The sequence below is a fragment of the Sminthopsis crassicaudata genome, chromosome 4 (genome assembly GCF_048593235.1).
Source record: "Sminthopsis crassicaudata isolate SCR6 chromosome 4, ASM4859323v1, whole genome shotgun sequence".
Classification (NCBI taxonomy): Eukaryota; Metazoa; Chordata; class Mammalia; order Dasyuromorphia; family Dasyuridae; genus Sminthopsis; species Sminthopsis crassicaudata.
The window spans coordinates 472,326,122-472,352,484 of NC_133620.1; the positions used below are offsets into that span (position 1 = coordinate 472,326,122).

The 26,363-nt window shown below is 38.6% G+C and overlaps 1 protein-coding gene and 1 long non-coding RNA gene across 3 annotated transcripts in view; one reads left to right on the plus strand and one right to left on the minus strand.

Moving 5' to 3' along the window:
• Window positions 1–26,363, plus strand: part of DRC11 (dynein regulatory complex subunit 11) — a 199,755-nt gene that overhangs the window by 135,208 nt on the left and 38,184 nt on the right. For both annotated transcript variants that reach the window (XM_074264416.1, XM_074264415.1), the window contains exons 12-14: window positions 8,097–8,149; window positions 15,308–15,390; window positions 21,274–21,381. In XM_074264416.1, the coding sequence (XP_074120517.1) occupies window positions 8,097–8,149; window positions 15,308–15,390; window positions 21,274–21,381 (244 nt within the window). The remainder of the gene's footprint in view (window positions 1–8,096; window positions 8,150–15,307; window positions 15,391–21,273; window positions 21,382–26,363) is intronic.
• Window positions 1,342–19,767, minus strand: LOC141540402 (uncharacterized). Its single transcript, XR_012481537.1, has 3 exons — window positions 19,542–19,767; window positions 5,116–5,251; window positions 1,342–2,149 (listed from the first exon to the last, which is right to left on the minus strand). It is a non-coding gene; the product is annotated as an uncharacterized LOC141540402 (long non-coding RNA).

The following is a 26,363-nucleotide window of genomic DNA, read 5'->3' on the forward strand; positions in this document are numbered from 1 at the left end:
GATCAGATGGTCTCCAAGGCCCATTCAAAATCTATGGTTTGTGAAGTTTCTGACTGTGTGGCCCTGGGCAAATTCTGTAAGCACTCTAAGCTGTTGTCCTTCTCTCATTGGGAACCCATTAAAGTCCCTTTCTGCTCAAAATCTATGATCCTCTTTTCTTGGTCAGGAAAGATAGAGTTATTACTTCTTTTTATTGAACAAGCCTTAAATAATAGCATTCCATTTACTCTCCAGTTTTAACTTCCGTAATCCCATTAGATTTAATTAAAATTGCATATGGAGGCAAAAAAGAACAGAACCAGTAACCTAACACTGTTCTAACCAAATGGGGAAACCATATGATCCTGACTAGTAACTTTTAAGCAGGAAAATTCAGCATTGCATCCTAATAAAAATAAGAAAGCAATAAATCATCATCTTTTTCAAAAAATATAACTACTGCAAGCTCTGAAGGAACTTTTCACCAACAATTATAAAATATAGTAAGCCAAATCTAAGGAACCCTGTAGTTTAAAATGGTACTGGCGGCCTTAAGGGCCCCCAAATGGCTAGCTTCCTTTTTAGAAAGTAAAAGGTTTGCTCACGTTTCATGGATAAACATCTACTGTAATTCATAACTCCATTCTTTTTAACTTTGAAAAATTGTTAAGTTATTCTTAATCTGTATTATTTAGAATTTCACAGTTGGAAGGGACTTTCAAGATGTCTAATCCAACTGGAAGCCAAAGCCCCCATCACATCCAGCCTTTGTTTATAGATCTTCAGGAATGGACATTTGTGAAAATTGGGGGGAAAATTATCATTTGGGAAGTTTTTTCTTTTATAAATCCTCAGTCTACCATTTGACGATTTCTATCCATTTCTCTTCTTCTGGCAACAAGCAGAACAACTCTAGGGTCATAAGATTATAGATCAAAAGCAGGAAGGGTGAAAGAGGCCATCTTGGCAAACCTATCTCCTAACAACAAAAACCCAAAGAATTAATGCAAATTTCATTCTCTAAAAGAAATTATATCCTCGTGGACCATCTCTGGGGTCATTTGTCATCCTCGAAGACATTTATCAGCCTTTATAGTCAGTGAAATAGCAGGTCATGGGGGAATCCTCGATTTAAAACTGGAAGAGACCACAAGGCTGCCGAATCCAGCTAATCCATTTTACAGATGAGAAAATTATGGCAGGGATTGCTGAAGTGACTCTAAGCCACAGAACTAGGCCCTTAGTCAAGTCTGTCATTTTACAGATGGGGAAAATGAAGACGAGTTCAAATCCTGCTTAGGATACTTTCTAGCTATGTGATCCTTCACCTGCCAGGGCCTCCATCTTGAGGGAAGACTGGGTTTCATCCTGTTTATTCAGCCTCATCTCCCAGCACAGCATCCGACACATAAAACAGATTATACTGCTCAGAATCATTCACAGTTTTCTAAATAGGAGCCACTATTCCCTCCCCATTTACCAAAGAATCTAATGCTTTGTTAATGTAGTTGTCTGTGGGTATAAGCTGAGAAGAGAGGAGAGAATAAAAATTATGTTTTCAAACCATTAGGAGACCTTCCCTGACCTCCCACAGGTTCTCCCCCTTTTTCAAATAATCTCTCATTTCTTCCCAGCAAATTATGCAAATGCTATAAGGATCATTTAAAATCAGGGCTAAATTGTCTGGTTGATTACAGTACCCACAGAGTTCAGAAAAGGGGAGATTTGGGAGGACAGAAGTGGTCAGAGCTGACCCCAGAAGGAAGGGGAGGGGATCACAAGTGTCTCCTGCTCAGCGAGGAGATGGATGAGATCAGAACAGACAATGCTTGGGGGGCAAAAGAAAGGAAAAAGCTTAAATTGGTGATTTACTCGGGTCTAACTCTTCCTGAGTCCCATTTGATGTTTTCTTGGCAAAAATAACGGACTGGTTTGTTGTCTCCTTCTCCAGCTCATTTTATGGATAAGGAAACTGAGGCAAACAGAGTCACAGTGTCTAAGGTCAGATTTGACTCCAGGCCCCATGGACTTGGTGAGATGAGACCAATTCAACTCGAGTCCCTTCTCCTGGCAGAAGAGTTTGGAGGAGGCATTTCCGCCGTGTTCCAGGAGTTCCTCATTCTTGGCAGTCTGGGATGCCGAGGGACCCCTTCTCCACATAATGTTGTAGCTGCATATAATAGGACACAAGATTAGCAAAGTTGAGTTAGTTATTAAAATATTTTTTAAAAAGAACTCAACAAGTTCCCAAATCCAGATTAAGCATCCCTGCGATAAATCTAAAGGAAATCCAAGTTTTACAAAATCTACTCTAGGTCAGCCCCCTGAATGCTGGGTTCAATAGACTTAGAAGATATTATTAAGCTAAACTGCAATCTGACCCTGGTCCTGGTGTTTCCTTCTGGAAAGCGAAGCCAAAGATTTAAGGGCAAAATTGACCAATCAATCTACCTTCATCTATTAAGTGCCTACTGTGTGCCAGACACAAGGGTAGGAGCAAACGGCAAAAATAAAACCATCCCTGCTTAGATTCTATTGTGGAGTTCACATGTGCTAATAAATTCATCAGTAAGGATTTCTTTAATTCTTACCACGTGCAAGGCATTGTGCTGATTACTTGGAATAGAAAAAATAGAGAAAAAATGAATCCACATTTTTCCTCCCATTTCTAACATGATCATCTAACATAATCAGTGATATAGATATAGATATAGATATAGATATAGATATAGATATAGATATAGATATAGATATAGATATAGATATAGATATAGATATAAAATGTCAGTTGACAAGATTGCTTTAGCATCTACTGATATAAAGACAAAAGTGAAATAATCCCAGCCCTTGAGGATCTGATGTTCTCCTGAGGAGCCATGTGTGTGTGTGTGTGTGTGTGTGTGTGTGTGTGTACACATGTAGAAGGAATAACTACAGGAGGAGGGCAGGAGCATTTGCAGGGAGCAAATTATACTGTGCAGTGTCTAGAGGGAGCACGGAGGGAAAACCCAGCATTTTTCTTGCCAAGACGCTGGAAAACAATCATTTCACTGTGTCAGGAAATAGGCTTAACATATACACTTTTTCAGAATTCCATTTTATGAGGCAGCTTAGATGTAAATACCATAAAGTACATAAGCGGCTTTGAAATCAGACTCCCTGGAAACAAATAAGAAAACCATCTGTTTATGGTAAAATGTCTCAAATATTTTCTTCATTAAAAGACAAAAAGTATTAACCCTATATAGCTCTTCTCCTCATCCCTCTTACTTCTGTGAGCCTCAGTTTCCACATCCATAAAAGAAATGGGGTCTCTGAGGCATCTTTCCATCAACAAGTGATGCCGTGACTCGGGATTTCATTTATTTCCACTAAATAAACCTATTGCTCCCCGGGAAGCTGGAAGCAATCACATATGAGGACATTCATTGGTTAAATGAGTCAAGTTCCTTCCATCTTCCCAATTCCTCTAACATAGCAATTACCAGACAAAAACAATATGCCAACAACAATAATAATTTGTTGTTATTCCATCATATCCGACTCACTGTCCCCCATTTGGGTTTTTCTTGGCAGAGATACTGGAGTGGTTTGCCATTTCCTTCTCCAGCTCATTTGACAGCTAGGGTAACTGAGGCAAAGAGGGTGAAGTCATGTGCCCAGAATCCCACAACTAGGAAGGGTCTGGGGCTGGATTTGAACTCAGAACGTCCTACTCTCCATTCATTAAACTAGCAATTATGTGGAGCTCTAAGGTTTGCCTTGCCAAGCACTTCACAAATATTATCCCATTTTATCTTCACAAACCCTGGGAAGCAGGTGCCATTATTATATCATTAATCCCATTTTACAGATGAGAAAACTGAAGTTGATAGTTTCAGTACCAAGATCACAGCTAGTATACCTATATATTGAGGTTTAAGCTTAAAAGCTGCCATAAGACTTTTGGGACATTCTGTGTGTGTGTGTGTGTGTGTGTGTGTGTGTGTGTGTGTGTGTGTGCGTGCGTGTGTGTGTGTGTGCGTGTATGCGTGTGTGTGTACATACTTAACACAACAACCATAAAATGACATTCATAAATGTGGACTGCTCTACCAATGGTCTCACACATCTCAATCCCTGTTAATTGGTGTTGACTTCCAATATGGTGCTTCATCTCCAAGACCTTTCCAAGTTCCAGTGATCTCTCATTAAAATACAGTATTTCTCATATTACATATACCAGCATCACTCATTACAGTATAGATTGATCTCTCATAAATGCTCAAGGTCTTAAATTAACCTTTCTTACGCAACTCCGAACAATCCTGAATAAAGTCCAAAAACCATTTGAACTCAATGTATTTTTAAATAGCTAAACTAAAATGTTTTAACTAACTCTTAAACTAAACTAAAATGTTTTAACTAACTCAAACTGAACTAAAATATTTTAACTAACTCTTAAACTAAACTAAAATGTTTAAACTAAACTAAAAGGTATCTTAAAATAACATAGTTTAAAATAATATTGGCTTAACATTTTGCCATATTTAATGGACATTGCCATGTCATTTAAATATACACATTCATTAAAATAATATACAATTTTACAAAGAAACTGTTTCCATCTTTTGGAATGAGCCCAATATAATATAGTACAAAGGGAAAAAAAACAAAGAAAGAAGAAGGCAACTTATTTCTATTAAAAACTGGACATGACAAAAAACCCTCAAAAATGGAAACTGGAAACTCAAAAATCACCAAAGGAGGAAAAAAATATGAATCTCTTCAGGAATTAGTTATCTCTTCACCAAAATGGAATTGGAACTTGGTAATGTCTTACTCAATTTGGTAGGTAAAAAGTGTTCACTAGATTAGAGACTCAATCCAAGACACTGGTTTCATGATACAAGAGTATCTGAACCATGGCAGCCTTATGGTCTAGCTAGAATTCATTCATTCATTCACTCAGTCATTCAGTAAGCATTTCTTCAAAACCCACTAGATTTCAGGCACCATGTGCTTTATCTCAGTAACACAAGCGTTGCCAACTTCAGTTAATTAATAAAAAAGGACCATCTCTCCCCATTTTGAGCAAATGTTTGAGCAAGCCTAATCCTCTTGTTTTTGTCTGATATTTATTTACTCCCTACTTACTGGGGTTGTTCCTTGATACAGGCATTAATCTCGCTGAAACAGAGACCTTAGAAAGGAGGCAGAGCTAATCCTCCCCCTGGGTACCACACAGAAGACTCCGCTAGCATCCTCCAAAGCCCTCCTCGGTGACATAAGCCTAGGAAAATGAATAAACATAAATTTCCATGTCCAAATCAGTGTTTGCAGAATGCAGCAAGTTCAACCACCAAATGGCCCTCTTGCAGAGCAGAGGGTTTATTATCATTCATAGTCACCCATAAATGTGAAACTATCATCCACTTAAATTAGTAAAGTCATCAACTTTCAGAAAGGGCTTGCCTTTGAACTGTATTTCTTAAGAAAGCATGCAGACAAATCCATCTACCAGACATTTTCCAATTGTCTCCTATCTTTTCCAGCCAGATTTCCCCGAAATATTGTTGTTAATTATAGAACTGCATATGCTACAATTTTACATCTATCAGTTAATTTATTGAGAAAAATGCCAGAAGGAAGCTATCTTCTAGTCAATAAGCCAATTACAGATTGAGTTGATTTTTCGCTGAAAAAAAAGATATTTTCTTTTCATTACTGTCTCCCCCCCCCAAACGATCATTTGCTTTCCTGTGTTGAGATATGTACACGGGCAAGATATGAAAAGCAAAATGTAACTCTACAGTTGGCAGGGCCATTTCTTCCTCAGTATTTTATGTCACAATAAGCATGTTATTTAAGAGTTAGATAATACTTTAGAGGAAAAGCTACCTCCAGTCCTATAAAAGCAATCCTCCCAGAAAGTTAGTTTATTTTATAATTTATTGTTGCATGAATCCTAACCTTAACTCTAAGCCATGTACTGCATACTTGGAAAATTACAGATAAAATTTTGCAGTTTAGGCTGAAAGCTTCTAGATCTCAAGCTGAGAGGGGATTTTAAATCCACTATGGCACACTGATTCACTTATTTGACTATTATTTTTAATAGAAATACATTATTTTTAATAGAAATACATTATTTCTATTATTATTATTCTTATTTGACTATTATTTTTAATGGAAATACAGCTAATGTTAAGAGTCCACAAAGTAGATCAAATAAAACTTTTTTAAAAAAAAATATTTTTCACTGAAAGAGATTTTTAATTCTATTCCTTTATTACCTAGAAAGTTGTATCTGATGAGAAAACCAAAAGAGTGTTTATTGACCATGACATTGGACTTGGATGATTGCTTTGAGTAAAGGGGAAACATCTGGGATTACTTGCCAATCTGGGGAAAAGAGAGGGAGAGAACGAGATAGAACAATAGGGACAGAGACAGACATGGAGAAAAGGGGAATAATGCAAAAGAATCATCCTTTCATTGTCCACTTCTTCTCAAGGACCAGAAATCATGACAATGGAGGAATTCATAAGTTTGTATACTGATGTCACAGCAAGATGGCAGGTGGTTAGCTTTCATACTGAAAATTCACCCCCCCAACACCAGCCAGGTTCCTCAGGAGTCTTAGCTAGGATTATCTGTATCTTTACAACAGAAGCATCTTTTACTTTTCTTTTTTCTTTCTTTTTTTTTTTTTTTGGTCTCAAATGCAGTACAAAAGTATGTTTGTTCATTTTATGATCCTAGTCCCATCTTTTGGGAGCCAGAGTTAGTAGATTTGAGTCAAAGGGCCACAATTTTAAAACTTCAAGGGACTTTGGAGACCATGTGGTCCAGCCCCCTAATTTTATTGTTGGGGAAACTGAGACTCAGAGAAAAGTTGAATTCTTTGCCCAGAATCAGGAAACCTTTTAAGTATCAGAGGTAGAATCTGAACCCAGGCCCTCCCACAACAAGCTGAGATTATGAAATGTTCCACCACATTGAGGTTCACCCTGTGTTGTCTTGGAGACATGTCATCTTTGTTTTAAGACTCCATTACAGCCTCAGCCAATCATTCACTTCATTCTATTCATTCATTCATTCATTCGTTCAATTCTAGTGCATGAGTTCATTTCATTCCAGATTTGCTTCTCCCCACCTGGCTTTCTATCAGTTATATAGCACTTAAACAGCAATTGCTGTTCCTCTTTCTAGATGAAAAGGAAAAAAAGGAAGCTTCAGGGACCAAAGCAAGATGGTAGACATGAGTATATTTGTAAGCAGAAGAGAAGAAGGGATAGAAAAAGCATGGGAACTCTACTTTGGAGAGAGCTCAGGGATTATGAAGATGGGGGACTATGAATGTAGAATAGAAAAATAGAATATAGAATACAGATACAGCTTGGTTCATATATTGGATAGGCACAATCAACTCTTTTCCTCTTTTTTATTCTTTGTTGTAATTCCATGCTTCTCTGGGAAGAATATGGAGGCGAAGGAGTGTTAAATTGGATAATTTTTTTTTTTGAGGCTGGGGTTAAGTGACTTGCCCAGGGTCACACAGCTAGGAAGTGTTAAGTGTCTGAGATAAGATTTGAACTCGGATCCTCCTGAATTCAAGGCTGGTGCGCTATCCACTGCGTCCCCTAGCTGCCCCTAAATTGGATAATATACAAAGATATTAACAACATTTAAAAAATGTTCTGCATCAAAAGACCTGAATTCAAACCCTTCTAATTCCAGTTACCTTAGAGAAGGTATTTGAACTCTCAGCTTCAGTTTCCCTCTTCTATAAAGTGAGTTATTAATGTTGATACCACCTATTCACAGGATGGTTTGGAGAAAAAGTATCCATTAACCATGGCGGGTGGGGTCAATGGGAGCTAGGAAGGAGGTCAGCCGGAAAGGGGGTTTTTTCCTTAAAATACTAAATATATGTCAGCTATCTTCCCATGAGATCTCTGGGATTTTTAAGTCCAATGGAGGCTAAGAAACAAGTTAGCTTCAAGCCTCAGTGAATGCATTATTCTGCCAAGTTATTTTTTGGAAAGTGCTGTGTTGAACTGATTTCTACAACTCTCTGTACCTATATATTTTTCCTAAATGGTGAAATGATTATTTATATTTCTTCTCAAAAGAAAGGAAGAAAAGGGAAAAAAGGCAAAAAGGAGAAGGACCTGACCCCTGACAGGTAAGATACCAGTTCTCTTGACATATATGGCCCCAAGAAGCAATATTGGTATTGGGGACCAGAGTCCCATAACCCTGATCTGGGTTGTGAACTTTGCCTAATGGATCACAGGAGCTCTTGTACTTAAAGCTCTGTCTGATCCTAACTGCTCATTTCATAGATCAGGAAACTGAGGTCCATAGCTTGCCCATGGTCATACGGGCGTCAGTAGCAGAGCCAGAATGGGAACCCAGCTCTTTGCCTCCAAATTCAGTGATCTTCCCAGTGTTACCACGTTGTATCCAGAGTGGTCTGATCCAGTGAGCTCTGGTCTCAGATCCCAACTCTGCCCTTAGCTTGGGACCTTGGGAGCATTGGTCTATGGCCCTCCTTTTCTTCATGTTTTAATAACAAAACCGCAGTTATTAAGATGATGATGATTAATATTATCAGAATGATGTGTGGAAGAGGCTTATTCGGTGGAGACCATCAGAATTTCATATCCACCACCAAATCCCTGGCAGACATGCCCCAGCCACTAGAATTATCCCCCAGATAATGTTTTGTGGTTTGACTGGTGACAAATACAGACCTGGAGAAGCCAGCAAAAAGCCATCCTGGGCCCAGAATATCCTCCAGAACTGCTTGACAATGATCCAGAAAAAGACAAGGCTTGTCATTGAAGCTGTCCCGCTAAATTGTTATAATCCTGAAGGAATGAGGAAGGGAAGCTTTCAAAGGCCACTAGCCTGGCCAGGGAGCTCAAGGCTTATGGACCAGGAGCAGGTGAGGCTTTCAGGGAGCCCACAGGGATAGATGGCCTCCCCACCTCTTAGCTCAATACCTGAAACACCAGCAGTATGATCTTAGCTAAGTAATTTTCCTCATCTATCAAATGAGCTGGGAAACAAAATGGCAAACTGCTTCAAAAACCCCAAATGGGACCACAAAGAATCAGATATAACTGAAAAGCAACTACATAAAGTGGCAAAGGTGGGATTAGAACCCCAGACTCTCTCAAGTCTAAATCCAAACTCAGCCAGCCCTCTACCCACTTCTCATTGCCCCTGTTTGCAAATAAAGACTTTGGTCTACAATTTAGGGTCCTGACCTTCCAGGCTGGCCCTCCCACCCTCATTCTACCCCATAGAAATGAGCAGCTTGCCTGGGCTAGAGAATAAGTAGAAAAGGTGAGATCTGAACCTAGGACCTTGAGCTCTTTCTACAACTCATGCTTCTGGCCTTACTCGTAGTACATGATCCTATGACCTTAATTAAAAGTCATAGACTACAATGAGACAGCAGAGATAACCACATTCTGGGAAATCCAAAATACTCCACAGATGACATCTCTAGAATGGGAGCAGCCATTTCCCCGAAGTCATCAGCTTTCTGTGCTTTCTCAGGACCACTGTGTTTGGGCGGGTTTCTTTACGAAAAGGCAGCCCAGCGTGTGTGGACTCAGGAGCTGCATTTCAATTAATAATGAACCAACAGGAAGGAAGGAAACAAGCCTTTATTAAGTACTTACTACGTGCCAGTAAATTTCAGATAATTGGGTGGAAGTGTATTAAAAAACATTTCCATTTTTCAAGCTTCAATAGAAATGCTTTAATGTTCTTGAATAAAAATAACTTAAAATACTCATTGTTCTGTAAGATAACATGTCTTGTTAGCTCTTCAACACTGAAAATGGATCATGCAGCTCAAATATCTCGGTGATCATTTTAAACCAAGTTCGCTAATAAAATTATTTTTAAACAACTATTTTGAATGAAAACAATATTCTCATGGAACACCAGGGTCAAGACACACCCTCATCTACTATTATTGGATGTACCCCAAAGGCTTTCATGGGAATACAATAAGAAGCTGGCAAGCAGCAATTTAAAATAAACTATGAAAGGTTCCCAGCTCCAATTTTTTTTGTCTTAAAGTGCTTTAGAAGGGGAGGCAATTTATACTGCTCTGGAACGGGTCACCTTGCATACATCATAAAGCCTTAGCAAGTTCCTTGAAATCATGGGATTGAACAGATAAAGATTCGCCAAAAAGAAGAGGGAGAATTCTAAGTCAACGTGAGCCTAATAATGTTGAAATGGGGACATCATAGAGCAGGGCCTGGAGTCAAGAGTCTTGAGTTCAAGTAAAGACTCATTTATTAGTTATGTGGCATTCTCTCCTTCTAATGGAAACCAGAAGAAATAGGAGGCTGGAGCCCAATGGAAGGATGATTCACACATTCTCCTATAAGAAAACAAAAAGAAGCCACTGGCAGCTTGTGGTTCACATGGAGCCAAAAGCAAAAGAAACATAATTTGATGAGACGTTAGGACTTTAGTTTTGTTCCGACATGAAGGACAGAAGCAAATACCAATTATGAAGATAAGTGTGACTTATATGACAAAATGTGTCGAGAAGGATGAAGAGGTTGAGAAATTCTTTGAAGAGTATTTCCAAGTCTGTCAAACCGTGTCATCACGTACATTGAGATTTAGTGACTAGTGGAACATTTGTGCAAAGATATGGTTGAGAATTAAGGGATGAAAGAGTTCAAAGATTCAGAAGTTGTCTGCCTGTGTCTCATGATGTCTTTCTTTAAGAAGAAGGTTTGAAGGTCATCATGGCCACCACTATACAATATTACAACAAAAAATGAGAATCATTGTCTTAGATAAAATGGTGACAATTTACTGTTGTGTAGATATCTGAGAATCATCTCTAAATTTAAAAAAATAAAACATATGAGAAGATGATTCTGCATGTGATTACAACAGCTTCGATCCCAATAAGTCAAAGATCATCAAAGAAAGGACATTGATTCTGACAATTCCATTTCCTATGGAAGTGAAATCGATGTAAAGCAATTGTCACAAGGGAAAGACTAAAGGGCAGATAAGTAGCAAAAGAAGTAGAGCCCTGGGTCTGAAATCAGAAAGATCTGAGTTCAAATTGTGCCTCAGACATTTACTAGCTTTGTGATCTGTAGCAGTTTTTCTTATCAGTAAAATGTGGATAATAATAGCATCTGTCTCACAAACTTGTTAGGAGGATCAAAAGAGATAGCTTAACCTTAAGGTTACTATAAGAATGCTAATTGGGGTTGTTGCTGATTCTGTTAAAAGAACATCATTTTTAAAAAACTGCCTTAGCCTTCGAATACTTATTTCTTTGTCAAGCAGAGTCACAAAGTTATAGACAATTCCAGTGAGATCAAAATCTCATTTTCAAATTGTCAAAGAGGAAGATAGTGTCACCTTGCAGAGCATCAAAAAAAAAAAATAATAATAACTTTTGGAATCACAAGGCAGAAGAAAACCTGGCATGAGCTCCACATAAGCCATACCATCCCAGATCAGGTACAAATGAACTGAGGAAAAAGAGGAAAAGTAGATCTTAAAAAAAAATGAAAGAAAGAAAGAAAGAAAATTTAAAGGAAGAAAGAAAGAAAGAAAGAAAGAAAGAAAGAAAGAAAGAAGAAAGAAAGAAAGAAAGAAAGAAAGAAAGAAAGAAAGAAGAAAGAAAGAAAGAAAGAAAGAAGAAAGAAGAAAGGGAAGGAAGGAAGGAAGGAAGAGGAAGGAAGGAAGGAAGGAAAGGAAGGAAGAAAAAGAAAGAAAGAAAGAAAGAAAGAAAGAAAGAAAGAAAGAAAGAAAGAAAGAAAGAAAGAAAGAAAGAAAGAAAGAAGAAAGAAAAGAAAGAAAGAAAGGAAAGGAAGGAAGGAAGGAAGGAAGGAAGGAAGGAAGGAAGGAAGGAAGGAAGGAAGGAAAGGAAGGAAGGAAGGAAGGAAGGAGAGAGAAAGAGAGAAAGAGAGAAAGAGAGAAAGAGAGAAAGAAAGAAAAAGAAAGAAAGAGAAAGAAGAGAAAGAAAAAGAAAGAAAGAAAGAAAGAAAGAAAGAAAGAAAGAAAGAAAGAAAGAAAGAAAGAAAGAAAGAAAGAAAGAAAGAAAGAAAGAAAGAAAGAAAGAAAGAAAGAAAGAAAGAAAGAAAGAAAGAAAGAAAGAAAAGAAAGAAAGAAAGAAAGAAAGAAAGAAAGAAAGAAAGAAAGAAAGAAAGAAAGAAAGAAAGAAAGAAAGAAAGAAAGAAAGAAAGAAAGAAAGTAAGTGTAACGAGCTGTCGTCTCCAGAAGCTGCTGGATCGCTCTCTGGGAAGAGATCTGCTGTGTCTACTCAAAATCTCTCAGACAGATTCTTCTTCTTCCTGTAATGAACCGTTGTCTCCAGGCAGTTGCTGTTAACTCTTGTCCAAAGAAGTGACTTCCCTTCCTGCAGAGAGCCCCGTCAAGCCTGATGCAATTCAGAGTCTTCCTCTTGAATCCTGGCTCTGAATCTCCTCCAACTCTTATCCTTCTTCAGGCCGATCTGCTCTCTGCGCCCAGTGCTGTCTCTTTTTATCCTCCCAGAGAATGGGCGGGGGATAATGCAAGGGCTTCTGGGAAGAACCACCCCAGCCAATGAGCTTGCCCCCTCTATCAAGTCAACCTGAGTTCTCACCCTTGTAATTGTCCAGAAAACCTGAATTCTCACCTTGTCACCATCCAGACAACCTCAGTTCTCACCTAGTAATCCCAACAGAGGGGGGAAAGAGAAGGGAGGAGAGGAAAGGAATGGAGGAGGGAAGGAAGAAGGAAGAAGAAGAAGAGGAAGAAAGGAGAGAGAAAAAGAGAAAGAAGAGAGAAGAAGAGAAGATGAAGATTTATTGGTAATTTTTAGAAGAATCTGTTTGATTTTGAACCATTGTATTAAATGTTATTCACTGAATAACAATTGAATGTTATAGAACACCATATCTGAAATTCTAACACATAAAACACCTAATATGTAGAAGTAAGAAAGGCCCTCAGATCAATGAAATCAAGATGAACAGCTGGACCACACCAACTGTAGACAGAAAATAGATGGATTGGAGGCAGGAGAGCTTTGAAAACATTGAAGGATGCATTCCCAAGATGTAGGAAACAGAGGCAGACACCAAAATATTTTAAGATACTGCGGAAACTATTATTACCAAAAAATCAAGGCAATAAGTAAACTCTTGAAACCATATTGACTTTCTCATCCTTATGTCTTTATGATAATATTTATATGTATATTGAGGATATCCCCAATGAAAATACAATCATCAATAAGGAATTCTCTCCAGGAAAGCAAACCTTCCCAGTCACATCAGGGACTAAAAGATGTCAAGACTGCAGAGCTCCCTCCTCTTATTATTTGTTAATTGTCTTTAAAAAGTAGATCAGGAAATCAAGACACATCCATAAAGAATTCATCCTAACAAGTGCTTCCTGTGCACATAATTATAATTATAACAATGAATATTTCCATAGCATCTTAGTTTTTAAGGTATATTGCATGTTTCCATACAATCCTCACAAAAACGTTGTGAGCAAGGACTACTGTCATAATAGGACCCACCGAGGGTTGGGCTAGCTATTAAATGGCTGATCCAGGATTTGAATGCAAATCTGAATTTCTGACACCCATCCTTGCACTCCATCTACTGCACCACCTGGCCGATCCAGCTTGAAACTGGGCAGCAGATAAGGAGATAGATGCTTGCCCCCATGTTCATTCACTCAAGGAGGTTGCCCTGGGAAGAGGTCCAATAGAAGAAGCATTTCCTACACATGGGGAGGTCTTCCAGTTGTTCCTTCTGGGAGCTAATTTATGGTTGAATCCAAGCCAACATATCACAGCTCTTCTTATAGAAGATCCATGAGCTTTTAAGAGCTTGAACAGTTGACTAAGGTAGAACCAAATAGAGTTAGAATGTTTATTATGCAGAGGATTGCAAATAAGTGGATTGAGCTAGTCCAGCAATACATATTTGGAAACAGATGTTGAAGGTAAATGATCGACATCCCATAGAACATGGAAGAAGGGCAAGGAAGAAGATTCCTGGATTGCTTTTAGAAAGTGGTACAGAACTTCAGTCATCCAAAGCTACATACACACACTCTCTGTCTCTCTGTCTCTCTGTCTCTCTCTCTCTCTCTGTCTCTCTCTCTCTCTCTCTCTCTCTCTCTCTCTCTCTCTCTCTCTCTCTCTCTTTCTCTCTCCAATGCTGATATTCTGCCATTGATGTTTACTCATTGTTTCTAATAGAATATAAAATTCTCCAAAAGGTCATCATTGTACATGACCTAGTTGACCATAGAAAAGTGCATGATAGACATATATATATATTTTTTCAAAAGACTCCCAGTGATAGCCCCTGTGGAAGTTATGGTATGAAGGCTATCTTCTAGGAAACTTATTTAAAGCCTCCTATATGTGTGGTCTTGCCCCACGAAGAGCTGAGACTGTCCTGTTGTTGTTGTTAAGTTGTACATGCAAGAATCTGACCCACAATAAACCTATAATTAATGTTTGTTTTTTTTTTTTTACTTCTTGAGTAAGAATCTCAGAAGATGCTACACCAGAGGCATTTTATCTGGGTCAGTCTACATTGCTGTGTCCTCCAAGCCCACATAATTTCATAGGATGCTTCATTCATTAAATAAGTGGGATGGTTTTTACATCTATTTGTTCTTAATTGGTATAAATCACAAGGGTCCTGGCTTCATGCCCATGAGTCTTTCAGAAAGGAAATGGTTTGGACATCTTTAAACTGGTAAACCCATCATCACATCTTCTGAAAACTGAACCATGCCCACAGCCTGAAATTAGAATTCGAATCATTCCGTCTGCAAACCTCGACCACTCAGAGATCTTTCTTTTAACCAACTAAACTAAGAGCAGTATATGATAAATATACACATAAATATATACATAAATAAATTTCAAGAAGGATTGATGACCTACCACTGATTGCAAGAAGCTAATTGAATATATAATTATGAGCTCAGAGTGTTACCATTATTGAGTAATTTTTAATATCTAATTGTCCTATAATGAAGATTGATGAAAGAGTAGATTGTGGGAATCATGATTGATTTCCTGTTACGGTGATGTCATTCTTGCTAATGGCAAATATCAGCTAGACATTTGGAGGTGACAAAATGGGATTTTAAAAGCCCAATGGCACCCAGACATTGCAGTAATATTGACAGGCTCACTTTAGGAGCATAACCCGAAGGTTCCCTTTGGCAAATACTGAGTTTAAGGGGTATAACCCTTATTCCCCTTGCTTGGGGGTGTGCTTATACTTATATGTAACCATTTTGCTCATTTGATTTGCAGGACCCTGGATTCACTATATAAAGAACTGGTAGAAGAAGGATTATTGATAAGACCCTTGAAAGTCCAGCTCTCGGAATACATTGGTAAAATATATTCTAAGTAATCTCTGAGTAGGCGAGGGGAATAAGAGTTTCTCATGGTATTAAGTGCCCCATTTTTTTCCTACATCAAGTAGCCTATTAGATCACTGAATCTAATCCTTGTGCCATGTTTGTGAAACATCATATGTGTACAAAATTAAGGAAACCTCTGGGGAGGAAAAAGAATCACACATTTCTCTGGTCATGGCAGAGGGAAGTGAGGTGTCCCCAAAAAGTTGATTTTAGATTGATGGAAGGGCTTCCATTCACTAGATGCCTACAAGCAGAGACTAGATAACTATGGAGTTCTTGGTCAGGTAGGTATTAGACAAACTAGCTCTAGAGAGCCCTTCCAGTCCTACAGCCTATGAGTCTATGGGGAGGACAAACCCTGGAGAAATTGGCAAGAGTTGGGGCTAATAAATATCCATAAATTTCCCTTCTGTTTTTAAACTATTGTTGGTTCCTCCTTAGATATTCCTTCCCAAAAAGTTATACACCAGCTATCTAGTTGCACAAAAGCTTCCTTTGCTCCATCTAGCCAAAAAGATAAAACTCTGGGTATATAGGACTCTCGCTTCCTCAAACCAACAGAAAGAATACCTTATTATTATCCTCATGGATTCAAAGAGGGGAAAATAGAAATTTGTAGTTGAGCTCAGAGAATTTGACACTTAGGTTCAGGGGCAGGGGCAAGGTGGAGACAGTTCAAGAACTTATGCAAACTAAAAACAATATATAAACCCTTTTCTTATGACTCAGAAATGCTTTTAAAAAGAGTTTAAAAATTTATAAAACATTACATTTTGTTTTAGCCATCATTCAAAACCTAATTAATATTTATAAATTAGCAATGTCTATCATTCAGTAATTACCACATTAGGATGAAAATTTGATGTGTTGAAGGACGGTTTTTTATTCTTTGTGATATTTACATTTGGTCAAAAAGGTGAAGACTGGCATTTTTTTTAGAAACACTGCATTTTTATAAATTTCCTGCTTAATTTAATTAATAAAAATACAAATATCTATAAGAAATATCTATAAGAAAATCATTTAAAAATTATATGGAAGAGGCAACGTTTTGAAGGGGGAAAATAAAAATGAATTATTTCCTCTCATATTTTAAATAAGATTCAAAATCAGTTATATAAACTAACTGGTACTGGACTCCACCCCCTTGCAAAAAAAAAAATAGAGAGGAAATAAAAGTGATTAAACCTAATACAAGGTTTTGAAGAAAAAATCATACATTGCTGGTGGAATTGCAAATTAGTAGAATAATTCTAAAAATAAATCTATCAGTAACTAACAAGAATGAAAATTTTTCATTTTCTCTGTTCCCATAATTCTATAATAATTCTTTAGGGAAATTCAGACTAAGAAGCATGAGAAACTTTTAAGAATTAAATTTTGAAGATTCAAAGAGAAATGATTTTTGTAAGGGAGAAAGGGAATCGGATGTTGACTAGAAAGAGTGACACAGATGCACAGGAAATTCATCAACCAATATCAGTTTTTCTGAAAAATAGCTACAAAAGATGAAAACAAAGGCAGAAGGGAAAAAATAGAATATTTTGATATTCTTGTAAGAAAAATGCCCAGAGTGGATAGCTGAGAATCAGCTGAATTTGGCAAGGAAAGAATAACAAAATGGAGGACAGAGGAGGAACAGCTGTATTGGGAGGAGGAGGAGGAAGAGGAATGAGAGGGATAGGACACCTGCTTGGGGCAGATGGCTGATGCTGAGAGGACCAAGTCATTGTTCTTGTTCTCCCTGTCAGAGAACATGCTCTTTAGGATTGAAAGGACACATCAAAAAAGGGATAATAGAGAGATGGAAACCAAGATAAGGAGGGAAAGAGAGAACCTCTAGTTGCCTCCAAATTCTTTCTGGTCACCTGGCACAGAAGAATTACATTTTGGATCATTCAAAACAACAATAGATGTGATTATTGAGATACAGCCAATGGTCAGGGTAGATAGAGGGGATGTCTGAAGTCAGACTAATGAGCATGGTTTTGAATATTGGCTAAATTCTACGATGTTATTTTTGTCATTGTTTACTTTTTTATTTATAAATATGTCATATGATATTATAAATATCATATATAATAATTATATGTCACAAATATATTATCAATAACATATTTGTGAATAGCAAATTAATTGAAATATATTCTAAACGATTATATTATATAAGTATATTACAAATATAAAATATTGTTTTTAATAGCTTTTGCTTTTACATAGCTTTCATTTCTGAATATATCTTCTCCTCTCTTCCTCACCTTTCAATAACATGTGGATTGTTCCTTTCTTATTCCCCTAAGGAGTCCCCCATTTTTCCCAAGAGAGGAAAATGCATTTGCTTTCATATCTACTATTAGGATGGTTAGCAAACATCTAGAAAAGGGAATGATGATCAGGAAGAGCCAGCCTTGCTTAATCCAGAGCCAACTAACCTCATTTACTATTCTTGTGAGAACAGTCACCAATCCTAGTATCTCCCAAGAACCCTATCAGTATAATTCACCAGGCTTTTTAATCTGGGGGCTGGGCAAAGTTACCATTATTCTTGTGAATAATGAGAGGTGGAGATGAAGTAATAGTGCAGTTATACATATATATATATATATGTGTGTGTGTGTGTGTGTGTGTGTGTGTGTGTGTGTGAGTGTGTGTGTGTATGTGTGTGTGTATATATATATATGTGTGTGTGTGTATATGTGTGGACACACACACTATATACACACACACACACACACACACATATATATACACACACACACATATATATATACATACACACACACACACACACACACACACACACACATATATATATATATATATATATATATATATATATATATATATATATATATATACACACACACACACACATATATATATCTTGTATAGTCAGGCTCAAGATCATCATTAATAACCCATATACACATATAAAATTAGGAAGAGATAAAACAATCTGTTGCTTGGAGAAGTTCAGGAAATGCATCATGGAAAAGCTGAGTTTTGAAGAAGACTAAAGGATTGCAAAGTACAGAAATGAGGAGAAGTATTTCAGGCCTGGGGAAAAGCTACCATAAAGACACAAAGACAGGGCATAGGGTGAGAAGTATGAAAAACACTAGAAAGGCCAGTTTGATTGAACCCTAAAGGGTGTGAAGGAGGAAGTGAGACACATAAGATATACACACTATATCTACATCAAAGGAAACATACCCAAATAGAGAGCTGACATAGCCATCAGAGGTAGGATAGGATTTAGTGAGTATAACTAAAAATAATAGATAGATAAATTAAGTTGAACAATATAAAATAAACAGTTAAGTTGAACAATATAAAACAAAATAAATTCATTGAACAATCTACCAAAATAGACACACACATATATGTATATACATATACAAATGTACATTTATACATATGTAAATATATTTTGGTACATTGTTCAAATGTACATACATATACATATATATATATGTCATATTTTTGAATTTTCTGTAATTCTAGTCTGTCTAAATGCCAAAATCTATCACTTCACCCAGTCTCTAATCATCCCTTTGAGACAATCACCACTTCTAATCAAATCACTTAAAATCACACAGATGCTCTTTTAGCCACTCCAAATGGAGATGATGAAGCTCGCCATTACAATATGATTTTAGGCTTGAATATACTCCCTGTTATCATAACTGAGCCACAGGAGCCCCTTCACCACAAAGAGGAGCAACCCAAACCTCTCCCATTTCAGCCTTCAGCATTTCCAGAAAATTATCTGTGCCCGAAATTAATGTTCCTAAAATGTCACAGCATAATGCCGCGGAGGTGTCATTGTGAGCACGTCGGCATCGGATGCTCAATGTGGGGACTGCTGTCCGTGTGAGTGGGAAATTACCCACAGACCCTTTGACACCGGGTATTAGCCCCTACTCCGAAGGCAATGGACACCTTGGTCTGCAGTTACAGCCCAAGTGACAGACCTGGTGCTCACTGCCTCCAGGGAAATTTCCCACCCTTCTTCTCTGAACAACAAATTGAGGAAATGGCTATGCTTCTGCCCTGTCTCTTTTCTTCCTTTTCTTGTCATTTTTCTACAGAGAGAAATGAAAGAAGAGGATTTTTTTTACCAGATTTTCTGTAGAGAAGCTGTCCTCTCTTGCCTTGGGCTTCCTTTCCTGGACTTCTGTCCATTCTTTCACTCATTGTACTGTTTTTATGACTGCCTCTTGCCTTTCTTTAACGGTCTCTTTCCTTCACTGTTTTTCTCCTTTTCTTCTTCCCTCTCTGGCCAAAACATCTAGTCTACGAGCAAGGACTCTTCTCTGCCTCCTGAAGCCGGATGGTGGAGGGCTCAGTGGTCTAAACACAGTGTGATGAATCGCAGGAATACAATTTCAGCAAGCTCACCTTGGCTTGGCACAGTGCCCGGGACTGTTAGCGTCCCTTCTCTGCAGCCAAACAAACAGGAAAAACAGTACTCCCCCTAATTTAACTGGCTACCATTTAAGTAAAATCAGTTAATTTCTGCAAAATGTGGTGCAATCTGGGCATGAATGTGGCTATATTGAAGCCAGCAAATTGGGGTCACTTTCATATGACCCCTAATGTCATGTTTACTGGCAATAAATGCTAGTCATAATGGTTGCTCCAGCATCCCTTCCTACTCGGGTGAAGGCAAAATTAACCAAGCTTCTATTCATTACATCCTCATTAAAGAGCTGGGCTAGCCAGAGCAATAATGAAAGCTTGTCATCATTACTGCGCTGTCCCCACCAACGCCATCTATCCCACTCTCAAGGACATCTCTGTCACACTGACACCATAAAAGGTGGCTAGTCCAACAATCCCGAAATCACCAGACGATTTATTTAAACAGAAAAACAAACTCTTCGTTTCCTTCCAGATTTTTAAACTTTCAACATTTTCTTAGATTCTACGTATTGTGTGGGTGTGTGTAGATATAGATGTCAGGTAAAATCTCCCAAGTATCTAAGAGCCAAGGCTCCCCCAAATTCACACTTGCTATTAAGAGAATGGGCAGTTAAAAAGGAATCACAATACAGGAAACTCATTCACTGCACTTTTATTATAGCTTCATGTCCCACTTAGAAAGGAATTGTATGAACATGCAAAGATTTTGAAACATCCATCCTGGTGACAAATGAAGACAGCCAAACTAATTTTCTTGGTGACCTTATCTAAATTAGTCAGAAAATATCAGTTAGGATTTATGACGAGTTACAATTAAGCCCTCTGATATCTTCTAATTAAACTGGTAAAGATTTATTCCTATATTATGCCTTTGATATTCCTTTAAAATTCTAAAATGAAAATGATTGTTGCCCTCGGAACGGGACGTATCTATTTATCCGACATTCCGGTCAGACGCTACCCTTCTTCCTGTGTCAGATTTGTAGTTTCTCCAAATTCCCATCGCCCTTAAATCTCTTGCTATGTTTTAAGCCCACAAGATCCATCAGATAGAGAAAATGCTATTTGTGCCAAACAAAGAAGGCTAATATTTCACCCTCTGGGTCATTTTTTTTTAACGGTTAATTCTTTAGAGCTTTTCCAACATCCACCGCTGAGAGGTGGCAAATTGGAATTTAGAAGATGGTCAGAATCAGATCTGCTGTAAGTGGCTGACCTCTCCCAACAAGCCACATCCTGGCCGGCTTATGCCAAAGCAGCCCCTTCTTGGAACTGTCACATTTTTTTCTTTTTTTATAAGATTTTTCATGGAAAGCAGGAGTCCCTGGCCCATGACATTTCCAGGTTCCATTGTATTCTATGGGAATCTTTTAGCAGACTGCACTTTAGAACAAGAACTTTTCCCATTGCTCTCTTCTCTCCCCACAGGTGAGTTTTGTTACCTGGGAACTACACTCCGCCACATATCGATAGAGCCGATGCCGTCACTCTCTGATGTGAGACAGCTCATCACCTTGTATGGGATTCTCCCATTAGGTAAAAAAAAGAAAGGAAATTGACTTGTGGACCAGGTCCAGTGATTCTCTTCCTTCGTATGTAAATATGTATGTCTACACATGCATGCACTTGCACGTCCCTCGCTTCGACAATGCTTGACTGATTGCTGTCAAAAGCCCTTTGCAGCAAATCTGTTTTCCAATTAAGTGTTGGGAGGGAAGGCAGGGTTTCATTTCAGCAGCGCATAAAAGGCCCACAAAAGCCATTGACAAGTATTCCATTTCCAGGCCATCCCTGTTTACATGGTAACCCATTTTGAGCTGCGAGACATAAAGGAAATCACTGGGGAAAGGTAATAAACCAAACAGGCACCAGGGCTGAAAATTAATGAAACTGGGGAAAGGGCTAGGGCGTCCGCTTGCAAGAAAGCTGCGGTTATTGGGGGCTGAAGAATGTGAGCATTGAGGAATGAGTCAAAGTCCGCCTGAGAATGCCGAAGCAACGCTCTTTAACTACTTTGCAAGCTTTAAATGCCCTCCTCTGTAATGGTTAAATGTCATTTTCTAGGGTTTTAGACTCAGGGGATTGAGGACAGGTTACAGATTGGCCTTGGGTGGGACTGATATTTTCCGTTAACATGTCTCATGCATCTCCGAATTACTTTTATGCAATAATGGCTTTAATTGGGGGTGTTGGGACATTTATCAATGTGACAAAGGTGGTGCCGGGGCCTTGGCCAGCCCTGACCTGTGGCAACATGAATTTGGGTGGTGAGTGTGTCCTTGATGAGAGGCAATGGAAAGAGCACTCACTCCCTCTAGAGTAAGAGGCCCTGGTTAAATCCCGCCTTACCTGTGCAATCATTTTGGGTAAATTGCTTTATCAATCTGGGCCTCCATTTAATGCTCATCATATTTTAAATGAAGGCTTTTAGTCCTTGCAGCTCCAGATCTATGAGTCTCTGGCCCTTCAGTGACAATCCCCTCTTCAGCCATGAGAAAGACATGTCATTCTCCCTTTGATTTGATCCTGGAGATAATTTTCTTTTTTTTTTGTTTAAATTTTATATATTTATAAATTTTTTTGACATTATATATGCATGAGTATTTTTTTATAACATTATCCCTTGTATTCATTTTTCCAAATTATCCCCTCCCTCCCTCTACCCCCTCCCCCTTATGACAGGCAATCCCATACATTTACATGTGTTACAGTAAAACCTAGATACAATATATGTGTGTAAATCCCATTTTCTTGTTGCACGTTAAGTATTAGATTCCGAAGGTATAAGTAACCTGGGTAGATAGACAGTAGTGCTAACAGTTTACATTCGCTTCCCAGTGTTCCTTCTCTGGGTGTAGTTGTTTCTGTCCATCATTGATCTACTGGAAGTGAGTTGGATCTTCTCCATGTTGAAGATATCCACCTCCTGGAGATAATTTTCAAAAAAATGTCTTTGACTCGAGAAAGAACGTAGGATCTAACTTTTCACTTTTTGTCCTCAGAAGAAAATGGAACCTTGAGTTAAAATAATTATAAGTAAAAATAGTAATAATGTATCCTCCCAGAATCCCCATTACAACACACTAAATGATAGGCAGGATGGGAACACTCCATGAGTGTCTATTAACCAAAAGAGGATGGCAATTTTTATGGCCTCGGCTTTTGAAGGCAAGTTAGTGCTTAGTATTTTCAACTAATGCTCACTTTTTAGGTTTCTGATGTAAGTGTAATTCATGCAGTTCAAAGATGTATGGAAGCAAACTTTGGGGCATCCAGATTAAGTTTCCTTGGCTGAAGAGTTAATCCTGTTATTTTACCACCAAAATGGACTCTCGAAGTCTCCTGTCTCTTTCAATAGAAAGAAAAATCTTTCCAGTACATCTCTGGAACTGACCTATTCTCAGGGAAAAAAGAAAGTTGGTTATAAAACCATTCATATATAACTACTGGTACTAGTCAATGGTCTGTGGCTTTAAGAAATCTTCAGGACATCTAAGCAAGATGAAGTAAAAATGGTCCAGGAGCTTTTATGGATGGAAGCTGATCAACCACCAGAATAAAAGTACCCAAGTAGTACATTAAAAAACAACGCTTCCATCCTGCTGCGGACCTGTGATCTCATCGATCAGGAAGCCCTCCAGTGAGGAAGATTGAAGCTCATCCAGCCCTTCTCATCCTGTGCCGCTTTTGCCCATTTCTTTCCAAAAATCCTCCCTTTTTAGGTGGGGTTGGAAGAGAGGGAAGAGACAACCCAGGATGCCACAATAGGGGCTACCCATCTCTTTTCCCTCACTCTTCTCTATAGGAATGGCCCATTTTCTTCTACTAGCTGCACTTCTTTGATAATGTCTTTGATGCCATATTCTGTGTGTGAGAGACAGAGAGAGGCAGAGAGACAGAGAGACAGAGATAGACCCAGAGTCAGAGACAGAGAGAGAGACAGAGAGACAGAGATAGACACAGAGTCAGAGACAGAGAGAGAGACAGAGAGACAGAGATAGACACAGAGTCAGAGACAGAGAGAGAGACAGAGAGACAGAGATAGACACAGAGTCAGAGAGACAGAGAGAGACAGAGAGACATAGATAGACACAGTCAGAGACAGAGAGAGAGACAGAGAGACAGAGATAGACACAGAGTCAGAGACAGAGAGACAGAGAGACAGAGATAGACACAGAGACAGAGAGACAGAGAGAGGCAGAGAGACAGAGAGACATAGATAGACACAGAGTCAAAGACAGAGAGAGACAGAGAGACAGAGATAGACACAGAGACAGAGAGACAGAGAGAGGCAGAGAGACAGAGAGACAGAGATAGACACAGAGAAAGAGACAGAGAGAGAGAGACAGAGACAGAGACAGAGACAGAGACAGAGACAGAGACAGAGACAGAGACAGACAGAGAGACAGAGAAAAGCAGAAAGATTGAGATTCATCACTGGTTACTTGCAGTAATCTCCATTGGAATGGCCCACAATTTAAATTCTTCTGGGATTGTGATAATCCATAAATCACGGGGGGAGGGGGGGAAGGGAGAGAAGTTTGTAAAAATCAATGTGGACTCTTTTGAGAATACTCAGTAAGCGAGGTCCACCAGCTTTCTATTTGTGTTATATATAATTATGAATAAGAAAGAATGACTGTTTGTATAGGGAACTCCCAGAGGAGGAAACTCCCTTCACTCAACACAGATCAGTTCCTTTCTTATAACTTAGAGTCTTCCAGAGTTTCCTAGAACACCAGACTAGCACACTAAATTTCAAATGACTTGCATCCAGTGTATCTAAGAGGTTAGCTCATGTGTACCTGACTTCAAAGCTATTTTTTTTCCCCTGAGGCTGGGGTTAAGTGACTTGCCCAAGGGTCACACAGCTAGGAAGTGTTAAGTGTCTGAGACCAGATTTGAACTCGGGTCCTCCTGAATTCAGGGCTGGTGCTCTATCCGCTGCGCCCCCTAGCTGCCCCCCAAAGCTATTCTTTATACAATCTATTATACAATTATCGTATCGTCGAAGTATTATGAACACCAGTCTGAATAACAAGATGGCTTAGAGTGAATAAAACATTGATGTTCAAGACCCTGTTCTAAGTAGGAGGTCAGAGAATGCAAAGATGGTCCAGACAGAGCCCTTGCCCTCAAGGAGGGAGCTCTCAGAGTCAGTGGATGAGGGCAGGTACAAAGAAGTGTCCTGCAGGCTAGAACATGAGAAGAGCAGAAAGGGCCAAGAGCCGTAAGATAAAGAGTCTTGTTGAAGCCATTGTCTGAAGCTAACTTCAGAGCACCTTCAGATCAAAAATCTCTTAATATGAGTTTTAAAATGTAGATGAAACTCCTATTGAGGTTTTTTAAAGCTGCATCGTATTTGGGCAAATCATTCAACATACCTAACTCTCAGTTTCCTCCTAAAAATAAGGTTTAATTAGGCACTGGAATTCCTTCTGGGTCTAGACCTGATTCCTTAAGCCTCTGACTCTAATAATTCAAGGTTTATACCTGGTAAAGGCAGAGAAGTGACAAAGAGCCTTCAGCGATGCTGAATCCAGACCAGAAATTACATGGGACCACAGCACACCGTGGCACCGCCTTTGTCTCATATTCAGGGATGTCCTTCCTGTCTCCCCAACCACATACACACAAATATTGCACCAAGACACTTGGAACAAGATGAGGGCTTTCTCACACCAATACAGTAAAGAAAGGTTGACAAAGACTGCCCTTCTTGAAAAATTATTTAGTATTTTATTTTTTTCCTCAATCGCAGGTAAAACAATTTTAAGCTTCATTTTTAAAAATTTTGAGTTCCAAATGCTCTCCCTCCCTTCCCAAATCCTCCCACACTTTGAGAAATCCAGGAATTGGATAAAGGTTGTACAGAGAGCACTGTCCTTGAAACCCAAAGGTTCCCTTCAGTTTACAGAAGGAACTCGAGAGGTGAAACCTAGCTAATATCCAAGGCTGGATTTGAATGCAGATCTCGTGTCTTAAGATCAGCTCTCCAATTTGGAACTAAGCCCCAAAAAGTTATCAAACTGTGCATACCCTTTGACCCAGCAGCGCTACTACTGGGATTATATCCCAAAGAAATACTAAAGAAGGGAAAGAGACATATATGTGCCAAAATGTTTGTGGCAGCTCTTTTTGTTGTAGCTAGAAACTGGAAGATGAATGGATGCCCATCCATTGGAGAATGGTTGGGTAAATTGTGGTATATGAAGGTTATGGAATATTATTGCTCTGTAAGAAATGACCAGCAGGAGGAATACAGAGAGGCCTGGAGAGACTCACATCAACTGATGCTGAGTGAAATGAGCAGAACTAGGAGATCATTGTACACTTCAACAACAATACTGTATGAGGATGTATTCTGATGGAAGTGGAAATCTTCAACATAAAGAAGATCCAACTCACTTCCAGTTGATCAATGATGGACAGAGGTAGATACACCCAGAGAAGGAACACTGGGAAGTGAATGTAAATTGTTAGCACTACTGTCTATCTACCCAGGTTACTTATACCTT